A 22,445-nucleotide genomic window follows, 5' to 3' on the forward strand; every position below is an offset into this window, starting at 1 on the left:
CTCAGACATAACTTTTATTTGGATCATTTCTTCCTACCACAGGGTTTAGATACAAAACACCAGGATAATCTAACATGTCATCTGCACCTGATGTGTTTCTCTTAGTGTTTTCAGAGCAAAATTTCTGCATGCTAAGTAAATATTTGTTAGGAATTAAAGAAATATTTTTGCAGGATCCAATAAATTTAACTCAGAATCTCACAAAACATCACGATTAGTCTTTTATCGCATCTTATCTCCACTTTTTTCTCAAAAACAAAACAACAGTTTAGGTTGAAACTAACAAACTACTAACAATTTAAAATGTGTTATTGGGCCTGAGATTCTCTGATTCTGACTCTGTGAAGAGAGTATGAACAGATTTATAAATACTTTTCCTTATATGTGGTGACAGCGCTCAGATTAAAGGGAGTGTATCGTTTCAGCTGCAGCCAAAGACCCAGAAAAGAAACAACAAAGCTGCCTGTCAATGCTGTGATGATGTCAGTGTCAGTCATTGTGTTTTAGCCTGATTGTACTTGTTCATATCAGAACAGTATAATTATGAGCACCTGACAAGATCAACTGGTTTTCTATATAACTAGTATAACAAAGATAACAAAGCTATAATAAAGCTATTCAAAGATTTCTTTGAATAGCTTCAGGTTTTCAAGACGGATCAAGGTTTCTGCACAGCCTAAAATGTCTTTTAGGCCTTAAAAGCTCCTAAAATGTCAGTTTTTAATTCCAATGTTTACATTTAATTTTTTTTTACTGCTGGTCAATTATCAATTATTGTGGATATTACTTACTCTGTAAGTAATATCCACAATAAAAACCTTCAAAACAAAACACAAACAAAAAATAATGAATGTGCTTAGCTGTTTTTATAAACCAATCCATCTCAGCTAGCTAGCTAGTTTATGCGGAGAAAACCTAGACAAAAAAACATAAATATACACTTTTTAAAATGTAATTAAAAAAATTAAACCATAAATTAATGTTTTTTAAAAGAAACCATGCTTGACAAAAACGGCGGCTCACATTTTGAGACAGTAATCTCGGGTATTTTGGTATTTTCTCAGGACAAAATAATTACACAGCAGCCAAAATACCAAAAAAATGAGGTCAAGTTCCTTTGAACATTTTTAAAAACCTCTAACAAAGCTGAAAAATTCTCATTTTTGTCTTATTACGAGGCTCCACACCCCATAACATCCCGACCCCACCCTTCATGTGTGTATATATAAATCTCTGACTTTGCTTCCAGTCTCATCACTTCTGACGTCTGACAGCAGCTTGGTACCTGACAGGAAAATACCTTCTACCCTACAGGATCTAAACCAGGAAGCAAACAACAGACAGAGATGGGAAAGCTCCTTTTTGCCGTTGTTGTGGCCATTGCTTCCTTTGCTTTGGGTAATAATTACTTATTCTAGTAAAATACAATTTGCCATGTTTGTAGGCAGGAGAAAAACTGCTTTATTTTTTTAAAAAGATATGTTTTAAACTTGAATTTGACTGTTTTCTATATTTACAACAATGCAAAGTTATGAACAATAATCAGGAAAGTTAACCGTCTTATTTTAATGTCTGAGAATATTCTTTAAACTCAAAGAAAGAAAAGTAATTCACCCAATGCAATCAGGATGAATTTAATTTCTTTCCAGCTTTATTGTGTCAAAAAAAGTTTTAATAAAAAAGAAAGAAAACATGAAAACTATTTAGTAGAGCCAATAAATCTGAATAAAATTGCATTGTGTAAAATGAGTGAAAGGTATCAGATGACGTCTAATTTGCTTTGACCACACCTCAAATTAAGGTGCAGCTGGCCGGATATGTTAAGGAAATACCAATGACACTATGAAGCTGAGAACAAGCCTTATTTCAAATCAGCATCATTTCCCACGAAGGGGAAGCTTTTCTTAACAGTAGATGTTATTTGTTATTTAAGTTTTTAATTAAACTGTTATTTTTCCGTGTCTTCTGTTTCAGTGGAGTCATTGATCTGCAACAAATGCTCCGTTAGCGTGTTTGGCGTCTGCTTGAACGCCAATAATGTGACCTGTGGCGTCAACGAAACCGTCTGCTACACTGGAAAAGCAAGTAAGTAACTTTCTTATTGCTTAAAGAAATATTTAGCTCACAATTACCAGTTGGTGACGCAAAATTAATGCAAAACCTTACATCTTCTCCGTAGGTTTTCCTACCATCACAAGCTTTGGTGGCTTCACCAACCAGGGTTGCAGTGCAAACGGTGATACCTGCAACAAAACCACGTCGGCAACTCTGCTGGGCGTCACCTACAACACCACGATCGCCTGCTGCAGTTCGGACCGGTGCAACCCCGTCACGCTGAGCGGCGCCCCGACCACCAAGATGTCCGCCGCCATCACCGGAGCAGTCCTGGTCTCCGTCCTGGGAAGCATGTTGTAATCAGATTACAACTTGCTATCAGCTACATGTAGCTTCTCAAGCTAAGCCCCTATCAAATGTAAATCTACAAGCAATAAACCGACTGATTCATAAGTTCAGTCTATGTTCTCGTCAGATCAAGGAAGTTGATCAATGGGATCACTGAGATTGTAAATTTTTAATGATGCCGGATTGTTGTGTTTAATCAAAATGTACTTATTTTTCTATTCTATCTAATAAAGTAAATCTCTACATAAATACTTAAAGTTTGTGACTCACTTTAATTTGCTTGACTTGAAGTCAACAGCAGGAATGATGGGGAGTTTCTACAAGGCTACATTTATCCAGCATTTTAAATTAATCACATAAAAGTGAGAATAAAAAAAAGAATTTCACTTGAGGTGTTTCCATTAAATAAGAAAATAAATTACAATCACAAGAGAATAAGTTATTAAAAGTCATCCCAGCACTAGATGTAAAGAGTTAAATTCATAATTCAGCCAAACACCTTTAACCTGAGAACGTCTCAAACCTGAAACATGCAGAGCGGATCCAGCTGGTTCTGATGCTTTTTTTGGTTCTCAGAAGAGAAGTACCAAGCAATGCATGTTGCTTGGTACTTTCTTTCTTTTATGGGACCTAAGAAACATCAGGCCAGGTGTTATTGTTTCTGATGGGTTGTTTGGCTTCCAGTAGATGTTTTTAGATCCATTTGTGTTAAAGAATCTGAGACCACCAGCAGGGCCGTGCAGAGACCTATGGAGGGGCAGGGGCTCAAATTTAAAAAAGGGGCACATTGAACAAAAACTCTGTACTACAACATAGCAACAACCCATATTAATCAAGAATCTAATTGGATCCTACTATATCATTGCCATCATGCGGGGAAATGCAAAGCAAATATAGTCTATATTTTCCCCAACAGGTATAAAGTTTCAGTCCTGGAGGGCTGATCTGATCTGAGACTGTAGCTGTTAAACAGACCAGAGGAGAGAAGGTCAAAGGTTATAAAGTTATGAAATAAGCTAATTTGCTGCCATTTTACTAATGAAGCCCTAATAATATCTATTTAACCTCTAGAACAACCTGGCTGCAGAATGATTTATAGATCAAAAAGCTCAAAGGGTTTAACTCTATATAATAGTTTGATGTTAGCAACTCTGAGACCTAGAATTATAGGACTGAGATATCAAGGCAAAGAAAACTCAGTAGCTGCTGGTAGGGGCCATTGAGGGGCCTCCAGACACTCAGGGGCCTCCAGACACTCAGGGGCCTCCAGACACTCAGGAGCCTCCAGACACTCAGGGGCCTCCAGACACTCAGGGGCCTCCAGACATTCAGGGGCCTCCAGACACTCAGGGGCCCCTAGAAATGGATTAATTGTAACACAGACCACAGATCTAAACCTGTAACATCATTTATAGAGAATGACAATGTTATTATATTTTATTTAATGCTTTCAGCTGAGAAAAATAAATAGTACATTTAGGATTTAATTAGGAAGTTTACTTTTTAAAAGTTTAAAGAATCATCTTGATAGTTTGATTGTTGTTACCATGGCTACAATATGGTGTAATCTTTGTGTTTGAATTGGATTTGTTCACAAATACATCACAGCAAATAACCAATAATCCATCCATCCATCCATCCATTTTCTGTTCACCCTTTGTCCCTAATGGGGTCGGGAGGGGTGCCGGTGCCTATCTCCAGCTAAGTTCCAGGCGAGAGCTGGGGTCACCCTGGACAGGTCGCCAGTCTGTCGCAGGGCAACACAGAGACATACAGGCACACACACACTCACACCTAGGGAGAATTTAGAGAGACCAATTAACCTGACAGTCATGTTTCTGGACTGTGGGAGGAAGCCGGAGTACCCGGAGAGAACCCAGGCATGCACAGGGAGAACATGCAAACTCCATGCAGAAAGACCCCGGCCGGGAATCAAACCCAGGACCTTCTTGCTGCAAGGCAACAGTGCTACCAACTGCGCCACTGTGCAGCCATAACCAATAATCAGTGATTGATTTTAAACTTTGCCAATAAACCTGGTCTCCCTCTCAGATATTCTCCTTATCTATATTTAAGCATGTTAGTGATGCTGAGATTCTTAGTAGGACGGGTTCCGGGGGGAGGAGGGTTCTGTCTAAGGCCCCATATTACCTTGGGCAGGCCCTGGAGGAACAGCTGCTGCGATGCGCATCTCTTGAATCTACCTGGAATCTACCTGGAATCCCCCGGTGACCCCCATGTCAGTCCCCCAGATGGTTTGGAGACATTTTGATTCATTTCATTGTGGCATGTTTGGCTTTTTGCTGCGGTTCTAATTATTGCTACAATATTTTCTCTGATGTTTATTTTATGAACTCTAAATGGGCCGAATCTTCCTTTAACACGTGAGGTTCTGCAATAAGTTCTATTTACAGCCACGAACCTCCAGCCCAGATCCCATCAGCAGCAGCTTTAACCCACCTGGTAGAAACGTTAAGGAGAAGCAGAGCGAACAGTCAGCGGGTGGTACCAGGTGGTACCGGGTGGTACCAGGTGGAACCAGGTGGTACCGGGGCTGTGAGCTGCGTCGTGACTCGCGGTGACAGTCAGTACCATGTCTTATACCAGGATGTCTGATATAAAGACAGACATTCTTTCTATCTGTCGGTGGACCGACTCAAGCTGCCTGTAGCGAACCGGGCCTTTAGCAGAATGATGAAGTTAAAGTCAGAAGTTTCTCTGCAGCATTTCTGAGTTTAGTGGCGAGGCGGGTTTTGTCCCGCTATTGCAAGGACGATAAAAATATAATAGAAACAGTTTTTCTAACGTCAACATCAGACCTATGTTTTTATTCACAAACCAGTGTATGAAAAAATATTCTTGCCCATAATTTGATAGTTAGAGGACACAGATCTGCCTCCTCCTCACCATGGACCCGGAGTCTGAACAACATGGAGGCTCTGAGAGTCATTATTAGACTGAGGGCAGCCAGACTAGTTTATTTTTACTAAATTATTATATTTAGCTAAATATTATTGCTGAGGGGCGCAAACAGGCCTTCTGACATACAGATTAAAAATAAAAGTAAAATAAAAATTATTTTGAAAAAAACCCAAGAAACTCAAAAAGGGCACTAGGGGCATCAAGGATAAAAAGGGCAGGGGCTCAAGCTCCCCTCGCCCCCCCTCTGCATGTGCCTGCCACCAGAGGTCAGAGGTGACATAACTCAAGTAAGAGTAGTGATACTTCAACATATTTTTACTCAGGTAAGTAGAAAGTAGCCGTCCAAGAAATTACTCTAGTAAGAGTAAAAAAGTATTTGGTAAAAATTCTACTCAAGAACTGAGTAACTGATCAAATTATCAATCATTTAATATTTAAAAATTACATCATTAGCTGGACCAAAGTATAAAGTGGAAATTTTGGTATTTAAGGATCAAAATGACAAAAAATAACAAAATCAGGCAAAAGACAATTTTACTAAATCAATAAAAACGTATGAAACTTTCACAGAAAACTGCAGTGTCTTTGTGCGTGGTTAAAATAAATTTGTTTTTCATTCATTTAGAAAATCCTGAAATTGTACTCAAGTAAGAGTAGAAATACTTCATAATAAAATTACTCAAGTAAAAGAGTACAGCGTAGTAAAGAGTAATTTTTTTTCCAAAAAGTTACTCAAGTAAAGGAAACATTAATCAACAGTCTGACAAAATGAAATGCTTAAATTGTTGATGACTTTGTATTTTTGTGTTTTTATCATTTGAAGCAGTTTGAAATGCCTTGCTACTGAAATGTGCTTTACAGATGAAGTTGATTAATTTCTTGAAGTGAATGTAACTGTCGCTATGTTTACTCTGTTATGTTTACTCTGTCGCCTGTATTCCAGCTGGACCAGGTTCATGAAGAACTGCTGCACCTCATTTTTCTCTAAACCTCATGACAGGATTCAGTTAAAAGGGAGTGTACAGTCATGGCCAAATGTTTTGAGAATGATTCAAATGTTAATATTTACAAAGTCTACTGCTTCAGTTTTTATAACGGCAATTTGCATATACTCCAGAATGTTATAAAGAGTGATCAGCGTAACAGCAATTAATTGCAAAGTCAATATTTGCCTAGAAAATGAACTTTACCCCCCAAAACACATTTCAACTTCATTGCAGCCCTGCCTTAAAAGGACCAGCTAACATTGTTTCAGTGATTGCTCCATTAACACAGGTGTGGGTGGTGATGAGGACAGGGCTGGAGATCAATCTGTCATGATTAAGTAAGAATGACACCACTGGACACTTTAAAAAGAGGCTGGTGCTTGGCATCACTGTTTCTCTTCTGTGAACCATGGTTACCTCGAAAGAAACACGTGCAGTCATCATTGCACTGCACAAAAATGGCCTAACAGGAAAGAAAATCGCAGCTAGAAAGATTGCACCTCAGTCAACAATCTATCGCATCATCAAGAACTTCAGGTTCTTGATGATGGGTTCATTCATAGGTTCCATTGTTGCCAAAAAGGCTCCAGGGTGCCCAAGAAAGACCAGCAAGCGCCAGGACCGTCTCTTAAAAGTGTTTCAGCTGCGGGATCGGGCTACCAGCAGTGCAGAGCTTGCTCAGGAATGGCAGCAGGCAGGTGTGAGTGCATCTGCACGCACTGTGAGGCGGAGACTCTTGGAGCAAGGCCTGGTCTCAAGGAGGGCAGCAAAGAAGCCACTTCTCTCCAGGAAAAACATCAGGGACAGACTGATATTCTGCAAAAGGTACAGGGAGTGGACTGCTGAGGACTGGGGTAAAGTCATTTTCTCTGATGAATCCCCTTTCCGATTGTTTGGGACATCTGGAAAACAGCTTGTTTGGAGAAGACAAGGTGAGCGCTACCACCAGTCTTGTCTCATGCCAACTGTAAAGCATCCTGAAACCATTCATGTGTGGGGTTGCTTCTCAGCCAAGGGAGTCGGCTCTCTCACAGTCTTACCTAAAAACACAGCCATGAATAAAGAATGGTACCAGAATGTCCTCCGAGAGCAACTTCTCCCAACCGTCCAAGAGCAGTTTGGTGATGAACAATGCCTTTTCCAGCATGATGGAGCACCTTGCCATAAAGCAAAGGTGATATCTAACTGGCTCAGGGAACAAAACATAGAGATTTTGGGTCCATGGCCTGGAAACTCCCCTGATCTTAATCCCATTGAAAACTTGTGGTCAATCATCAAGAGACGGGTGGACAAACGAAAACCTAGGAATTCTGACAAAATGCAAGCATTGATTGTGCAAGAATGGACTGCTAGCAGTTAGGATTTGGTCCAGAAATTAATTGAGAGCATGCCAGGGAGAATTGCAGAGGTCCTGAAGAAGAGGGGTCAACACTGCAAATATTGACTTGCTGCATTAACTCATTCTAACTGTCATTAAAAGCTTTTGTTACTCATAATATGATTGCAATTGTATTTCTGTATGTGATGACAACATCTGACATACACACATGAAAACCAGAGGGCAGCAGATCATGTGAAAATATAATATTTGTGTCATTCTCAATACTTTTGGCCATGACTGTATTGTTGTATCTGAAGCCTCAAACCAAGAAAAGAAACAGCAGAGCTCTTCTGTCAACAAGCGATTGTTGGCTGTCGCTATGTGAGAACTGAACGATGCAGGTCAATAACTGGGACAAAAACAACTTTTTAAACTAATTTGAATATTAAACTGAGCTTAATGTGCTGTTTGATAGATAGGATTAACTGGAATATGTGTGTATTTTTATGTAGACCTGAAATTTGCTGAGAGATTGTGGTAAATAAGTAATCTGAAATAAAGTGAATAGAAAAAAAGGAGTGTCAGAAAAGGTTTTGACGGCTAAAAAGTGTAGCCGGTTTTTTTTGTGTGTGTTTTCAGAGAAAGTTCTCTTCATGCAAACAGGATTGCATAATCCCACGAAAGCAACTCACAATCTAATAAGACATCTGCAAGACTTTGGAAAATTAGTACAAAATTAATCTTTTCTATAATTTTAACTCTTCGTTTTTTCCAAAAACAGAACAAAGAGAAACTGTTGGACAATAATTTCAAGTTATGAACTGACATACCCTGGCGAGGCCTTGTAGGATGTGGTAATAGTCATGAACATATTTTTAAATATTTGATTGCAGCAGCAGTAGCGGTGCTGCAGCTGGCCCGGCAGGTTTCTGCAGCGCTGCTGCACCTCATTTTTCTTCATGACAGAGTTCAGATTACGGGAATTGTACAGCTGTAAAACCGAGAAGCAGCAATAAAGTGATGATGAAGTAGCAGCCAATTTTAGTTGATGACATCTAGACTGTGAAACGGGACCGACTGGTTCCAAGAGTCTATCAAGTTACTTTGAATAGATTCATTTTTCAGGGGTGGATGAAAGTTCCCACACAGTCTAAAAAGTCATAAAACTTTCCTTAAATTTTCTTATTTACATCTTAATTTTTAAAAATGTTCTGCCAACCTACAGGGTAAGGTAAATGATCAATCTATGTAGATCTTGAGATAATTAAATGCACAAAAAGCTATTTCTGTGTTCAGGTTTTTATATACCCATCTATTTTAGCTGGCCATCTAATATCTTTGACGTACCCAGTTTAAAAACATTTAGGGTTTGTAAAAAAGCCAGAGTAGATAAGTCAGATATGATTTTGCTGCTCAATATTGCAATCATATAACATACTGATGTAAACTGAGCTATAGCTCGTTTCCATATTTCTTGAGTTGGTAACTGGGCTGGACATTTCCCATGTTCGTCCTCCCCTGAGGCTCCACACCCCATCGGCCTCCACCCTTCAGCTTGATCTGCATATAAATCGCTGTCTTTGCTTCCAGTCTCATCACTTCTGACACCTTCACAACACAACAAGGATCCTTTAACCTCGAGGGAAAGGATTTATTATCTTTGGGAAAACCAGGAACCAAACCAAGAAACAGAGATGGGAAAAATCTTTCTTGCCGTTGTTGTGGCCATCGCATCCTTTGCTTTGGGTAATAATTAAATATATTCTTTGAAATTGGTAGACAGGATTAAAATAACTATTTTGCTCAGTTTTTAAATTTTAACTGTGTTTGCTGTACTTAAAACAAAACATATTCTACGCCACATTTGGAAAAACGAAATTCATGAACAATAATTGCAAAAGTTCAACTTATATTTTTAGCATTTGATCATATTTATAGATGTCAAAAAAGTAGGTCAATGCATTCAGGATGAACCTGATTTACATTTAGCTTCATTTTGTCATTAAAATTCAATTAATGACACAGTAAATTGAAATTGAATTGAAACAGTAAAAACGAGCATCACTCTGTTGCTAATTTGGGGTCCGAACTAATTCTAATCTCCACTGAATTTTCAAAAGAATAATACGAAGCTAAAAGATCAAAAATGAGTAAAAACATTCATTTTTGGATCTGCTTCTGCTGTATTAAGTATTAAATTATGTGTTTATGCTATGAAGTAAAGCCACAACATATGACATTGCTTAAGAGCTTTTTGATTGAATCAAAGTCAAAAGTGCAACAATGAACACAAATTCCATCTGTCAAAAAGTAATAACTGAATTAAAATTACATATCTGAAATAATAAGGCTGTGTGTTGACAATATTTGTTTTTTGATCAATACAGATTGTAATGGATTGCTTAATGAACATTTCTAACTATTTTAAGTTACTTTAAAAATAGTTTTTCTTATAACTGTATTTCTTACTGTATACTTGTTTGTTTCAGTGGAGTCTCTGGTGTGCAACCAATGCTCCATCAGTGTCTTCGGCTTCTGCCTGAGTAGTAGCCAAAACACTTGTCCTGACAACCAGACCTGTTACACACAGAAGATCAGTAAGTTCACTTTTAGCACTTTTCTGCCACTTTAATTCCTTAAACACTTAAAAATATATTTTTTTTAACTATCTGGACAGAGATGTGATTGAATTAATTTAATAAGTATTATTACTGATGAGTTATATTGTTTAATGTTAAATCTAACATTTAGACATTAGTAGCATGTCTAAAAGAAATACCTATAATTTCTCTTGGAAATGCATGACGTCAGTTGTGTCACGCGAAGACTCGTTGCCATCGCAACTGACAACAACGCCACTTTATGTTTTAGGATCAGACACCAAAAAGAAAACGGAGAAAAGAAAAAACACTCAAACATTTCCCACATAAAGAGTATAACATTCAGTCGGTTACGGCATTATGTTTTTAGGCTTGATGTTTGTGGTTGATTAGCTACCGCTGCTATTAGCTAATCTTCTATTATAATCTGATAGAGCACCGAGTAGCATACGTGCAGTGAGTACGCATGGCTGCGCATGCGCACTAAGAAGTCCGACCGTTAGAGGAGCTGTCAGTTCAGCAGACGCGACAAGTTACGATGAAAATAAGTCAATAAATTGTTTTCAATGATAACTAGACAGATATACATGCATTGTCGTGGTTTCAAAGTGTATTTAAAGCAGGAACTAGATAAAGCTGCAGTGAACTACAACACACTCCCGTGTAAAACTCGCCTCCCTGTTGCTTGATGACGGTCTGACTAGTTAACCGCTGAGGCAGGATGTCATACAGCTGTTAATAACAAAGTGTATGAAAATCTCTGTCATGATTCTATGTTGCTGATTAAATAAAATCATATGGTAATGATAGCGTATACTTGTCTGACAGATATAGCCGTCAGTTCGTACAACGGTTCTCAATGTCAAGCAAGAAAAACTGAACTACTTCCCTCTCCCTCGCAAGTTTTTTCTTATTTAAAACTTTTTCCTGACCTTGTCATCAAGTTGTTGTAGTGTTGGCAATTTGTAGCAAAGCACTGTGTCCCCTTTTCTGTCACATATCAGGCGTAGATTCAAGACTTGGCACGTTATGTTGATAACTTAACAGATGAAACCAATGTTACTCAACCAGCAGTAAAATGGGGGCGGGATCTTGCGCGTGTTCCGCCTCAAGGGGGAACAAACTAAAGTAGGGTAAACAGCCACAGCAGTAGGCAGAAATAGTAATAAATAAATAAGCTAATTATTCCCAGTAGTTGAGCAATCTCAGTGACTAATCCATGTCAACTGTTGCTCCACAGGTTTTCCAGCCCTCTCATCTTTCAGGGGCGTGATCACTCAGGGCTGCAGGGTTGATGACAGCAGCTGTAGCTCCAGCAACACGTCAACACTCCTGACCATCCAAATCAAAACTGAGGCTACCTGCTGTGGTACAGACAAATGTAACACCGTGGACCTCACTGGCGCTGCACCAGACCTGAAGATGACGTTCCTTGTGACCATGGTTGGAGCCGCCATGGCCTCCATGTGGGGAAGCTTTTTGTAACGAAATTACAAACACGATCCACCCCTCTTCACTACTCCTACTTATTTGATTAATGTTACAAAGAAAGAAATCCAAATCTTGTCCTCAAACAGCTTGTATCCTTCCTTCATGTAACTTACAATTAGATGAAGGTTCAAATTATTATGGAAATTGAAGAATGGTATGTTTCATTGAAACATTGAGCTTAATTTTCCATTATGCTGTTTTGTGATTTGTTTACTTAAATGTAATTATTCCACTTACTCTTTTATGTATTATCAGACAAATTTGCCAATGCAAAATAAATAAAATATCTGGAAAAATCTGTGTTCATTGTCAATTAGTACTTTTTTTGTGTGACTATTTTGCACAAGAGGGTATTACAGAAAAGTGGAAAACAATAAATACTTGGAATAGCAGAAATATGTGCAATTACAATGCTAATGGTGAAAAATACCAACAAAACAAAAAATCATTCTTAGATAATGAGATTTTAGTCGTTTCAGAATGAGCAGTTTTAAGGCGCCCTGTCACTTTAAATCCAAACAAGCTGCTTCTGGCCACGCCCCCAACTCAACTTTTACACTTTGAAAAGCATTAGTAGAGCCTCCTGCACAATCAACAGTAATGCAGCAAATGGATGGTAAGTCAACAACACAACAGTTTGTTGTCTTTTCCAGCAGCCATTGTACAGCACATACAGAAGTAAAACCAGCTGACTAAACTTGCTGGATCTCCACTTGGGTTGCTAGGTAACAGGCTGGGGTTTGCTGGGGTTGCTAGGTGAGGGGCAGTGCCTGCTGATTTGGGACGTTATGTTTCTGAAACGGCTCATTTTCCAGACACCCAAAAAAAAAAACCACACATCAACTTTATGCCAAAAACGACACAAAGTTGGGCAGTTTTTAGAAGCAGTACAGACCCAAATGGAAGTACAAAAACGTGCAAAATATGAATTTTGCATAAATCATAAATCACATCACAAATATTTTTGGTTTGTTAGAATAAGTCTATTATTTTCTGAATGTCACTACCTGAAGTTATACATTGCCACTTCAATTCAGTGATTATGCAGCTTTACTGAAGGCAAAGATGTAAAATCGTCCTGGAAAATTACAATAAAAATCCAAACAATGGAGTCCAGTGAAAGACCAACTGGTTCTGCAGCCCAGAGTTATGCTGCTGAAAGGTCAAAGGTCACAATCTTTTCACTTGGAAGAGGAATGTTGTGAAACTTATGAAAAAATAAGCAAGTAAAACAAAAATTAAAGGAAGGTTTTATTGATTACTAGCTCTGCCTTAACTGTTTCTCTTAACATATTTAGAAGAAAAAAACCCACCATTTATTAAAACATCAACCAAATCAACAACCAGAATCCCTCCTGGCTGTCCCGGTCTTGGTTTCCACTCCTCCCCACCTTTTCTTTCAGATAAGGTGAAACTCAAAAGACCTGAAAAACCCTTCCAGCCCACCTCGCCCTCACCCCTCACCTCATATAAGTCTCCGTCTTCGGCGGCAGGCTCATCACTTCAGACTCACTGGAACGTCCAATCACCTGGAAGAGAGCAAGCTTCAGGACTTTGGAGCGAGTAGGACGATTCTTTGAGCAGAAACCAAGAGTGAAATCTACAAAACCAAGATGGGAAAGTTTGTTTTTGCTGTTGTTGCAGCTGTTGCATCTCTGGTTTTGGGTAAGAAAAGTTGTGTTTACTCAAAAATTACAGGAACATTGTATTTAAATGACAAAAAAATATATTAATAAACTTGATCATTATTGTAGTAGTAACTATTTTTAAAAATATTTTTGTAGTTGAGAAACTCACAACTGCAGTCTTCAAATATTTCAGCATCAGCAACATTGCTTCACTGGGAGTTTAGTAGATTTTGCAAATCACATCAGGGTGTGGTCGATAAAATATCTCACCAGAAAAACTACAATTCTGCAAAATATTTTGAATGAAGGCAAACATTTTTGGTGTATACTTCATTCCAGCTGAGTTACAGTTTTCTCTGCACTTTCCTGATGTTTGAGTAAAACTTTCTTCTGTTTCAGTGGAGTCCCTGACATGCAACAAGTGCTCTTTCAGTCTGTTGGGGAACTGCCTGAACGCAGTTAATGAGACCTGCCCCTCCAACTCTAGTGTGTGTTACACTGGAAGAGCCAGTAAGTGCCGTTTTATTGTCTAAAAACATGACAGTGTTTAGTCTAAAATAAGCTAAAAGCTTTGGGAAGTCAATCAGTCACCTAAGTTACTGTCATTCCCAATTGCTACACTGCAAAAACACAAAATCTTACCAAGTGATTTTGGTCTAGCTTCTAGTGCAAACATCTTAGTACACTTTAAATAAAACAAACTAACTTAAAAGAAACTTTTAAGCAAGATGTAGAGGCACGTTTTAAGAAAACAATTCCTTAATACTGATGAAAAGTTACATTGGCAGATTATTAAACTTATAACATGGGGAAAAAGTCATGTTGTAAGTGAAACAATCTGCCAATGTAAATAGTACTTTTTCACAGTTATTAAGAAATTTGACTTGAAACAAGCTCCTATTTCTTGGTGAAAAGTTACTTATCAGTTGATTTTGTCTTATTTTAAGTGTGAAAGAACCTAAACTAAAAATACTTGGTAAGATTTTGTGTTTTTGCAGGATGTAAGCTATCACTTTGAGCAACACAGAGTGGAAATTTTGGCTGTAAATCTGGAATTTCCAGTTTGGTGACCCTTTGGGTCAACCGAGCATCAGAGGAAAAGCAATTTTTCAAATTAAAAAAATTAGATAAAACCACCAATTAGATGCAGATGAAAAAAAGTGCAGTTTTCCAAACCCACTGATTTAATTCATCTGTTTCTCTGCAGCGTTCCCGTCTCTGCCAGACTTTGTGGGCTTCAACATCCAGGGCTGCATTGAAAACACCACCGGCTGTGACGCAACCACCCCTGACACCATGCTGGGTGTCGCCTACAACACCAAGATCACCTGCTGCTCCACGGAGAGCTGCAACCCCATCACACTCAGCGCCGCTCCGTCCAACAAGATGACCTTCAGCGTCGCCGTCGGTGCAGCCGTCCTGGCCTCCGCACTGGGAAGCATTTTGTAATTTAATACGAAAGCTGATCTACGTGTTTGTACACAACAGGTGCATCTGAGTAAAATCAATAATTAAATCAATGCAATACTAACTTGCTCAGAGCCAGAGCTACTCAAATCATGGTTTAGTTGTTTGCAGATGTTTAAATCAGGGAAGTTGATCAATGGGATGTTTCAGAGAAACATTGAGGTTGTTAATCTTCCTTGATGATGTTTTGTTTATTTTGTTTGTGCATTTTTTAATCAAAATTTATTTTTCCCTGTAAGTTTTTTTCCATAATAAACTAAGCTACCTCTATCTATGAAAGCAATTTCTGCAACTGTCTCTTTGGTGTCTGGGTCTACATTTATGATCACATTAAAGTTTATTTACCTTTTTAACCCCTCAGCAAGTATCGCAAAAAACAGCACTCCAAGTAAAATGAATATTTCTTTGAAGTGATAAACTAATTTTAAAAAAATAGTCGGTAAATATTTGCATTTTTTGTGAAGCTTTTTGTCATAGAAATTCTTGCATCATCTAAGGCTATGACTGTGAACTGTGTTGGTTTGCAAAAAAAATGGATGAAAAGTAAATTCAGGTCAAATTATTAAAGACAAGAAGTAGAAAGAAACATTTAGATGTTAGGATATTAGGATAAACATAATGCAAAATGCTCAGTTCCTATTTCAGGCCATTTTTAACACATATTTAAAGACATTTTACTGAACGTAAATAAAGAGTCGGATGCACATGGACCAATAGTGATGTTTCTTAGGTTAATTGCCCGTTTCAAACCTCCCAATAATCAGTGTGATGGACAGAACAGTAAAATGACAGTCAGGTTAAATCCCAACGATATTTTTTAATGTAACCCAAAAGATAAACTTGGATAAATCATATTAAATAACAATATTGGTAACTGAAATTTACTAAATAAACTGGCAACATAAACTCTGATGTAAGTCAGAAAACAAAAGATTAAATCAAGTCAAACACGCGTAACAGTGTATGCTACATACAGTATGTGCATTTATTTGACAATAAAGGGTTGTATGATTGTATGAATAAATTAATCCTGAACCAAAACCAGTTCTGTTACTCTGTAAAAGAAATCAAATATTTAATAAAACAAAATATAAGTTTAGCACATATAAGTTTAAGTTAATAGCACTATGTATGTATGTATGTATGTATGTACACGCATACATACATACATACACACACACACACACGCACACCCCCACACACACACACACACACACACACATACAGTGCTGTTCATGTTGACTGTAGAAAACCTGAAAAATACAACAATGTTAAATAATTGGATATATGAAACCTAAGGGGGGCATTATTTATAAAATTAGATAAAATTAGAACTTAGGGATCTTACAGAAGTTCAAAAGTTTTAGAGGTGTTAGTCTTCTATATTATGAGCCATATAGTTGTTAAATAAATGTGGGCTGAGGATGTATCCTTGAGGAACCCCAGATGTAATTTCTGGCTGCTCAGAATGAGTCGTCAATTTACAAATGTGGGAAAAGTTAAGTTGTCTGAATTTTTTCTGGTAAACATTTCTCTTAAAAACTTGATGAATTGTTTTTCACTCGTGTTTTTACATTACATTGGGGTTTTATTTCAGTGGAGTCCCTGGTCTGCAACAAATGCCCCCCTGGCATATTCGGCATCTGCTGGCATGTCAACGAGACCTGCCCAACCAATGCTAGTGTCTGTTACCAATGCTAGTGACAGACTAGGTAAGAACTAGTTCTCGCCTCAATTTGAAAAGAACTTGTGCAGCTCTGGGATGTGAATCACTTTGATAATAATAATTTTCATTGATCAACACATTGTTCACAGGAAACCTATGATATGTTAAATCTAATGCAAATAGGAAAGACTTGGTATACCCAAATGTTGTGGTCTAAGTTTGGAAAAAGGACAGAGTATGGTAAAGTTGTATTTGTAGAGTTTTTCCCTCTCCTGTATTCTTTAAGTTGTAAATATCCCATCAATGTGTTTTTCTATTTGTCCCTACATTGTTTCATAATCTCTCCTTTAGTACATTTGGTCATGATGTAGGTTGGTTGATGAAGGACCAAAATGTAGAGAAGCAGAGGCAGATAAAAGTTTAATGAAAGTAATGAACAAGGGAAAAAATTGCAGGGAACACAGGGAGCCAGAGCAGAACAAAAACAGAAACTAGGAATAAACTGTATGTATTGCCAGGGAAGTAAACAGGATATAACAGGAAGAATCAGCACTCAAATTGAGTTAGATATGTACTGCGGAGGTTGGTTATTGAACAAGAAACAGAATGGCTGATTGGAAGCAGGTTACAGGTGTGAGGGCAGAGAAAGACAGAAAGTGGCACAGGAGCGAGGGAGAGTAAACAAACTGGATAACTGTGAAAACGAATCTAACACTAACAAATAACTAGACATGAAAAACATAATAAAGCTGAAGTAAAGAACTGAACTTGGTTAAAAGAGAAACAAAACTGATATACACTGAGGACTAAGAAATTAATCTAACACGGAAGAATCTACAGCTAGAAAATTAAGAGACCACTTTAAAACATCAGTTCTCTGATTTTACTTTTGATTGGTATATTTTTGAGTAAAATGAACATTGTTATTTTATTCTATGAACTACTGACAACATGTCTCCAAAATTCCAAGCAAAAATTTAGTATTTATTAGCAGAAAATGAAAAAATGGTCAAAATAACAAAAAGATACAGTGCTTTCAGATTTCAGATAATGCAAAGAAAACAAGTTCATATTAATTTAGAAACAACAATACTAATGTTTTAACTCAGGAAGAGTTCAGAAGTCAACATTTGGTGGAATAACCAGGAGGTTTTCAATGCGGTTCAGTGCAGTTGGCTCTTAGTTTTTTACAGATCTGTATGTTCACAGCATCCTCCAGAGTATAGGTTTAAGGTAAAGATATAAAGAAGTAAAGTTGAAGCAATGTTAGACAAATTTTGCTGCAGGTCGACAGAACCGATCCAGTTCACTGGGAAGTGGCGCAAGATCCGGACAATAGTAAGGTCTCTTCATTCTTTGGACAAAGCAGTGCTCTGGTCTAAAATCAGCTGTTCTCCAGGTCTATTGAATTAAAATAACATCAATGTTTTTATTTATTAATGATTTTAATAATTTTTTTTCCTTTGTTCGGTAGAATTGCTGAGAATTGTTTTTGTCCCTTTGACATTTCATTAAAACATTAGGAAATAAAATCTCACAAGGACCAGTAATAATAATAATATCTAAATCATAGTTTTGAAAAATATTCCAATGTTTTCTTTAAGTAAACATTTCTCAGTATTGTATTAGCTGGTTTTCCATTAAGTGTTTTAAAACACATCGTTCATCAAAGTTGCCCTTGTCTCTACATTTCCTACTATAAATAAATCATAAATCTAGAAACAGCTGAGAATTAGTCAGAGTGAAGGAACAAAAAGTTTTTTGTAGTTGAAGTTCAACAGGTTCTGCGACTTTGACTCAGCTGCAGCTCATTGTTATGGAGGATGATGCTGCAGTTAAAGGTTACATTAGGGGTAAATTCACACATTTGTTCCACTTTTGTTTTGTTTTTTTCAATTATTATTATTATTATTATTATTATTTTATTTTTATTTATTTATTTTTTTTACAAAATATCCTACAAAAAAACCCAAAACAAATATGAAGTTTATGTATAAAATCTTGCAGTAAACTCTTCTGATTTTTCTGTGATGACGACACTCACAGTTACTTTGGACATATATATGTCTTCATTAAGTACATTATCAGCAACAAAATCTTTCTCATCACTCCTGCTCATCTCGCTCCTCCTCCGACATTCCTTAGGGATAAAGAAAACCAAACCTGAATAACCCCCTTTTCATGCATTTTCCCCTCCCTTTCTCCATTTAGTATAAATCTCTGTCCTCATCAACGTCCCCATAAAGATCATCTGGAAGAGAAGAAACTCCAGGCTTTCACAGGAAGAATTTTCTTTTCGTCTTTGAGCTAAAACTCAGACTCAAATCAACCAACTGAGATGGGGAAGGTTATTCTTTCAATTGTTGCAGTTGTTGCATGCTTGGCTGCTGGTGAGTATCTGAGACGTGATTTGATCGTTGCTCAAAGTTAAATACATTGTGTGCAAAACACAAAATCTTACAAAGTATTTTTGGTCTAGTTTCTACTGCAAGTATCTTAGCAAACTTGAAAAAAATCAAAACTAACTTGCAAGTACATTTTTAGCCAGAAATAGGAGCTTGTTTTAAGTCAATAATTCCTAAAGATTGATGGAAAAGTGCTAGCTCCATTGACAGATTATTTCACTTATGACATGGGAAAAATGTCTTGTTATAAGTTTAATAATCTGCCAATGAAAGAAGTACATTTTAAAGTCAATATTAAGGAATTATAGACTTAAAACAAGCTCCTATTTCTTGCTAAAAAATACTTGTAAGTCAGTTTTGTCTTATTTCAAGTGTACTAAGGTATTTGCTCTAAAAACTAGACTAAAAATGCTTGCTAAGATTTTGTTTTTGCAGTGTATTTGAGAAAAAATACTTGTAAGTCAGTTTTGTCTTATTTCAAGTGCACTAAGGTATTTGCTCTAAAAACTAGACTAAAAATGCTTGCTAAGATTTTGTTTTTGCAGTGTATTTGAGCCTAAACATCATTTATGAGAAAACGTTTCTTAACATGTTAACATTTAGCATCAACATTTTATAAATGTTTTTTTTTTAGGAATAATTAGCTTAGTAAGAATAATTAGAGTATCAAAGTATATTTCCAAGAAGTCTTAAGTTTTTTATAAACTCATTTTCACTGGCAAACATCTTAGAATATAAAGGTCAACACATGTTGACAAGGTCAAAAATGCACCTATGTTACTTGTATTAAACAACCCACACCAGCTACATCCAACTTGAGACAGATATCTTTATAACCTGTTTTATTCAAAAGTATTAAAGCCTGAAAAACAACAACAACAAAACACGCCTGAAGTAGTCTACAAATCTTTTCATCAGTTGTACACAACATCCATACCTGTTAAAGGTATGGTAATGTGGTAATGTAATTTTTTTGGTGAGCTTTTTCTGAGGCCAAATAGCAGTGTGTATTCAGTCAGAATCAGAAATTGGTTTTAATTAATAGGCAAAACCCCTATTGATTAGAACCAATAAAATGAAAGTGTCTTGTTTCAACCCAAATTCATTTATGCCAGAAAAGAAAACTAATCTCAAACACTGCAAAAACACAAAGTCTCACCTAATATTTTACGTCTTGTTTTAGTGCAAATATCTTAGTCCACTTGAAACAAGACAAAACTAACTTACAGGTACGTTTTTAACAAGAAACAGGAGCTTGTTTTAAGTCAATAACTCTTTCATGCTTATGAAAAAAATATTAGTTTCACAATCAACTGGCACTGCGCTGTTTCCTAGCAACCGTAGCCAATTCCAGCCCGTCACCTAGCAACCCAGTTCTAGTTCCAACGGCAGATTTTTTTCACAACCATTTTTCCATGTTATAAGTGACATAATCTGTCAATGTAACTAATACTTTTCCATCAATATGAGGGAGTTATTGATTTAAAACAAGCTTCTATATCTTCCTGAAAAGTTACTTGTAAGTTAGTTTTGTCTTGTTTCAAGGGTACTAACATATCTGCAGTAGAAAATTGATAAAATTTTGTGTTTTTGCACTGGCAGTACACAAGCAATGTATGCAAAGCATTCCTTTAGTTTGAATCATTTTGCTTTAGTCGAGCTGAAAACAAATGCTGTATATTTATCATGCTTCCTCCTGATAAATTTACTTTTTGAATGTATTTTCAGTGGAGTCCCTGACCTGCAACAGCTGCATCTTTAGTGTGTTGGGTATCTGCTTGAAGCCGACTACTGACACTTGCTTATCCAACGTGACCCAATGTTACACTAGAACATTGAGTAAGTAGTTGTCTAAAAATCTCCCACGGCGTAGCAATTGTAGTTGAACTGTTTGCATTTCTGGCAGTCAGGCGAGTATTTCCAGTTTCACAAAGTTTCCTAGCAGGAGAGTAAGGTCAAAAAAGAAAGGTTAGGGAGGCAGAAAGAAACATTTTCAGCAGAATAACACCTCTTGTTAAGTATCAATTAGGCTATGTTCACACTGCAGCCTGAAGTGACCCAATTCGACCTGCATCTGATCTTTTCATGACAGTATTAACAAAACAGATCAGATTTTTTTCTAATATGACCCAGGCCACTTGGGTATCCGATACGTATCTGATCTTTTCATATGTGACCTGAATCTGAACGGCCAGGTCGCATTCATCTTACCTCAACGACATTGATACTTGACAAACGTCACTATTCTGCACAAGCGGGAAGAAAAACAACAACCATGGTGGACTATGATGAGGACTAAGTTGTTAATGTGCTGGCTCCGGTCAGACAACAACTTCAAAATCGTAAGATACAATCCATCATTAGAACCCACGTTTACTTCCGCAAACACTGAGCTATTCTTCTTCTTCTTGGTAAAACTCCTAGCACGCTCTTTACGAGTGACGTTATTGCGCCCTCTACTGTGCGGGACACTTTCGGGTTGTTTACTGTTCATCAAAAGACATATATATTTAGAAGTGTGAACAACCACGGCAAAAAAATCAGATTTGACAAAAAATCCGAACTGGGTCACTTCAGGTTGCAGTGTGAACGTAGCCTTATTGTTCACTGTCTCATCTATCTCAATCATTTCTTTACAGAGTTTCCCACTGTCACCAACTTCACTGGTTTTGTCAATTATGGCTGTGCTACAGACAACACAACCTGTGGTTTAACAACCAGTGACACTTTCGTGTCCGTTTCTTACACACTCAGTAACACCTGCTGTCAGACAGATAAGTGCAACGCCATCACTGTCAGCGGAGCCACAACAACCAAGATGACCTTCACTGCTGCCATCCTTGCCTCTGTGTTGGGAAGCATGTTGTAATGAGATTACAAAACAACTCCCAGCTTGTTCTCTTTAAACTAATTTGTGTAACTTAGAAATTTTCTACATTTTATTTTTAAACAAAAAGCCTGTTTGAAAATAAATCTTTAAAGAAATCAAACACTGACGCAAAACTTGGACTGATTCACAGATGCCAACATCATGGTAGCTAACCAATGAGATGTTTCATAGAAACATTGAGTTTAGGCTTACTTCATGATGATGTTTTGCTTCGTAATTCTCAAAAATCAAACTTTTTTCATCTCTGCAGCCTCTTAATTACACGATTGTAAATCAATAAAATCAGAGTAAAGACGTTTGTTGTGTCCATGAGTCCTTCATCAGCTACACAAGACATGTTTATCTAGTTAACAACTTAAGTCTCATTGAGATTAAGTTTTTCAAGAGAGACCTGACCAACAACAGTAGCAACACAGCAACGACTACAGTACATTTCATAAAACTACAGATATGAAAACATAAGTAAAGTACAATGTGCATAAAATAACAAAGAGCAGACACACCCATAAAACTAAAAATACAACCTTCCTGATATTTTATTTTACTTAATAAAACAAAACTGATTTAACAATTTTTATCAACTTATTTAAGTGAATATAACCAAGAAGTAGCTGTAACTCATTATTCATACTGCAGAGTTTAATAAATCCTGTCTGAAAACTCACT

The 22,445-nt window shown here is 37.1% G+C and overlaps 2 protein-coding genes across 4 annotated transcripts; both read left to right on the forward strand.

Annotated features, from left to right (window-relative positions):
- The first annotated feature begins 1,231 nt into the window (after positions 1 to 1,231).
- LOC116731948 (sperm acrosome membrane-associated protein 4-like) lies at positions 1,232 to 12,023 on the forward strand. 3 transcript variants are annotated; one of them, XM_032581854.1, is made up of 3 exons: positions 1,232 to 1,398; positions 10,122 to 10,229; positions 11,473 to 12,023. In XM_032581854.1, exons 1-3 carry the CDS (start codon positions 1,347 to 1,349, stop codon positions 11,715 to 11,717), a joined length of 405 nt encoding a protein of 134 aa, XP_032437745.1. In that variant the 5' UTR covers positions 1,232 to 1,346; the 3' UTR covers positions 11,718 to 12,023. The 3 variants fall into 3 exon arrangements, with proteins under 3 accessions (XP_032437745.1, XP_032437746.1, XP_032437744.1); XM_032581855.1 differs by lacking the exons at positions 10,122 to 10,229; positions 11,473 to 12,023 and adding exons at positions 1,975 to 2,085; positions 2,180 to 2,654 and having other exon boundaries at positions 1,235 to 1,398; XM_032581853.1 differs by lacking the exon at positions 1,232 to 1,398 and adding an exon at positions 9,210 to 9,378.
- Positions 12,024 to 12,496: 473 nt separating this feature from the next.
- On the forward strand, positions 12,497 to 15,020 carry LOC116730726 (long neurotoxin OH-57-like). Its single transcript, XM_032580144.1, has 3 exons — positions 12,497 to 13,388; positions 13,751 to 13,861; positions 14,559 to 15,020. Exons 1-3 carry the CDS (start codon positions 13,337 to 13,339, stop codon positions 14,798 to 14,800), a joined length of 405 nt encoding a protein of 134 aa, XP_032436035.1. The 5' UTR covers positions 12,497 to 13,336; the 3' UTR covers positions 14,801 to 15,020.
- Positions 15,021 to 22,445: the final 7,425 nt, after the last annotated feature.

The sequence above is a fragment of the Xiphophorus hellerii genome, chromosome 13 (genome assembly GCF_003331165.1).
Source record: "Xiphophorus hellerii strain 12219 chromosome 13, Xiphophorus_hellerii-4.1, whole genome shotgun sequence".
In the NCBI taxonomy this organism is placed as follows: Eukaryota; Metazoa; Chordata; class Actinopteri; order Cyprinodontiformes; family Poeciliidae; genus Xiphophorus; species Xiphophorus hellerii.

Coding starts and splice junctions, on each gene's coding strand:
- LOC116731948 (XM_032581854.1), top strand. CDS start 1,347: ATGGGAAAGCTCCTTTTTGCCGTTGTTGTGGCCATTGCTTCCTTTGCT. Junction 1,399..10,121: donor CATTGCTTCCTTTGCTTTGG/GTAATAATTACT, acceptor TGTTTGTTTCAG/TGGAGTCTCTGGTGTGCAAC. Junction 10,230..11,472: donor CTGTTACACACAGAAGATCA/GTAAGTTCACTT, acceptor GTTGCTCCACAG/GTTTTCCAGCCCTCTCATCT.
- LOC116730726 (XM_032580144.1), top strand. CDS start 13,337: ATGGGAAAGTTTGTTTTTGCTGTTGTTGCAGCTGTTGCATCTCTGGTT. Junction 13,389..13,750: donor TGTTGCATCTCTGGTTTTGG/GTAAGAAAAGTT, acceptor CTTCTGTTTCAG/TGGAGTCCCTGACATGCAAC. Junction 13,862..14,558: donor GTGTTACACTGGAAGAGCCA/GTAAGTGCCGTT, acceptor GTTTCTCTGCAG/CGTTCCCGTCTCTGCCAGAC.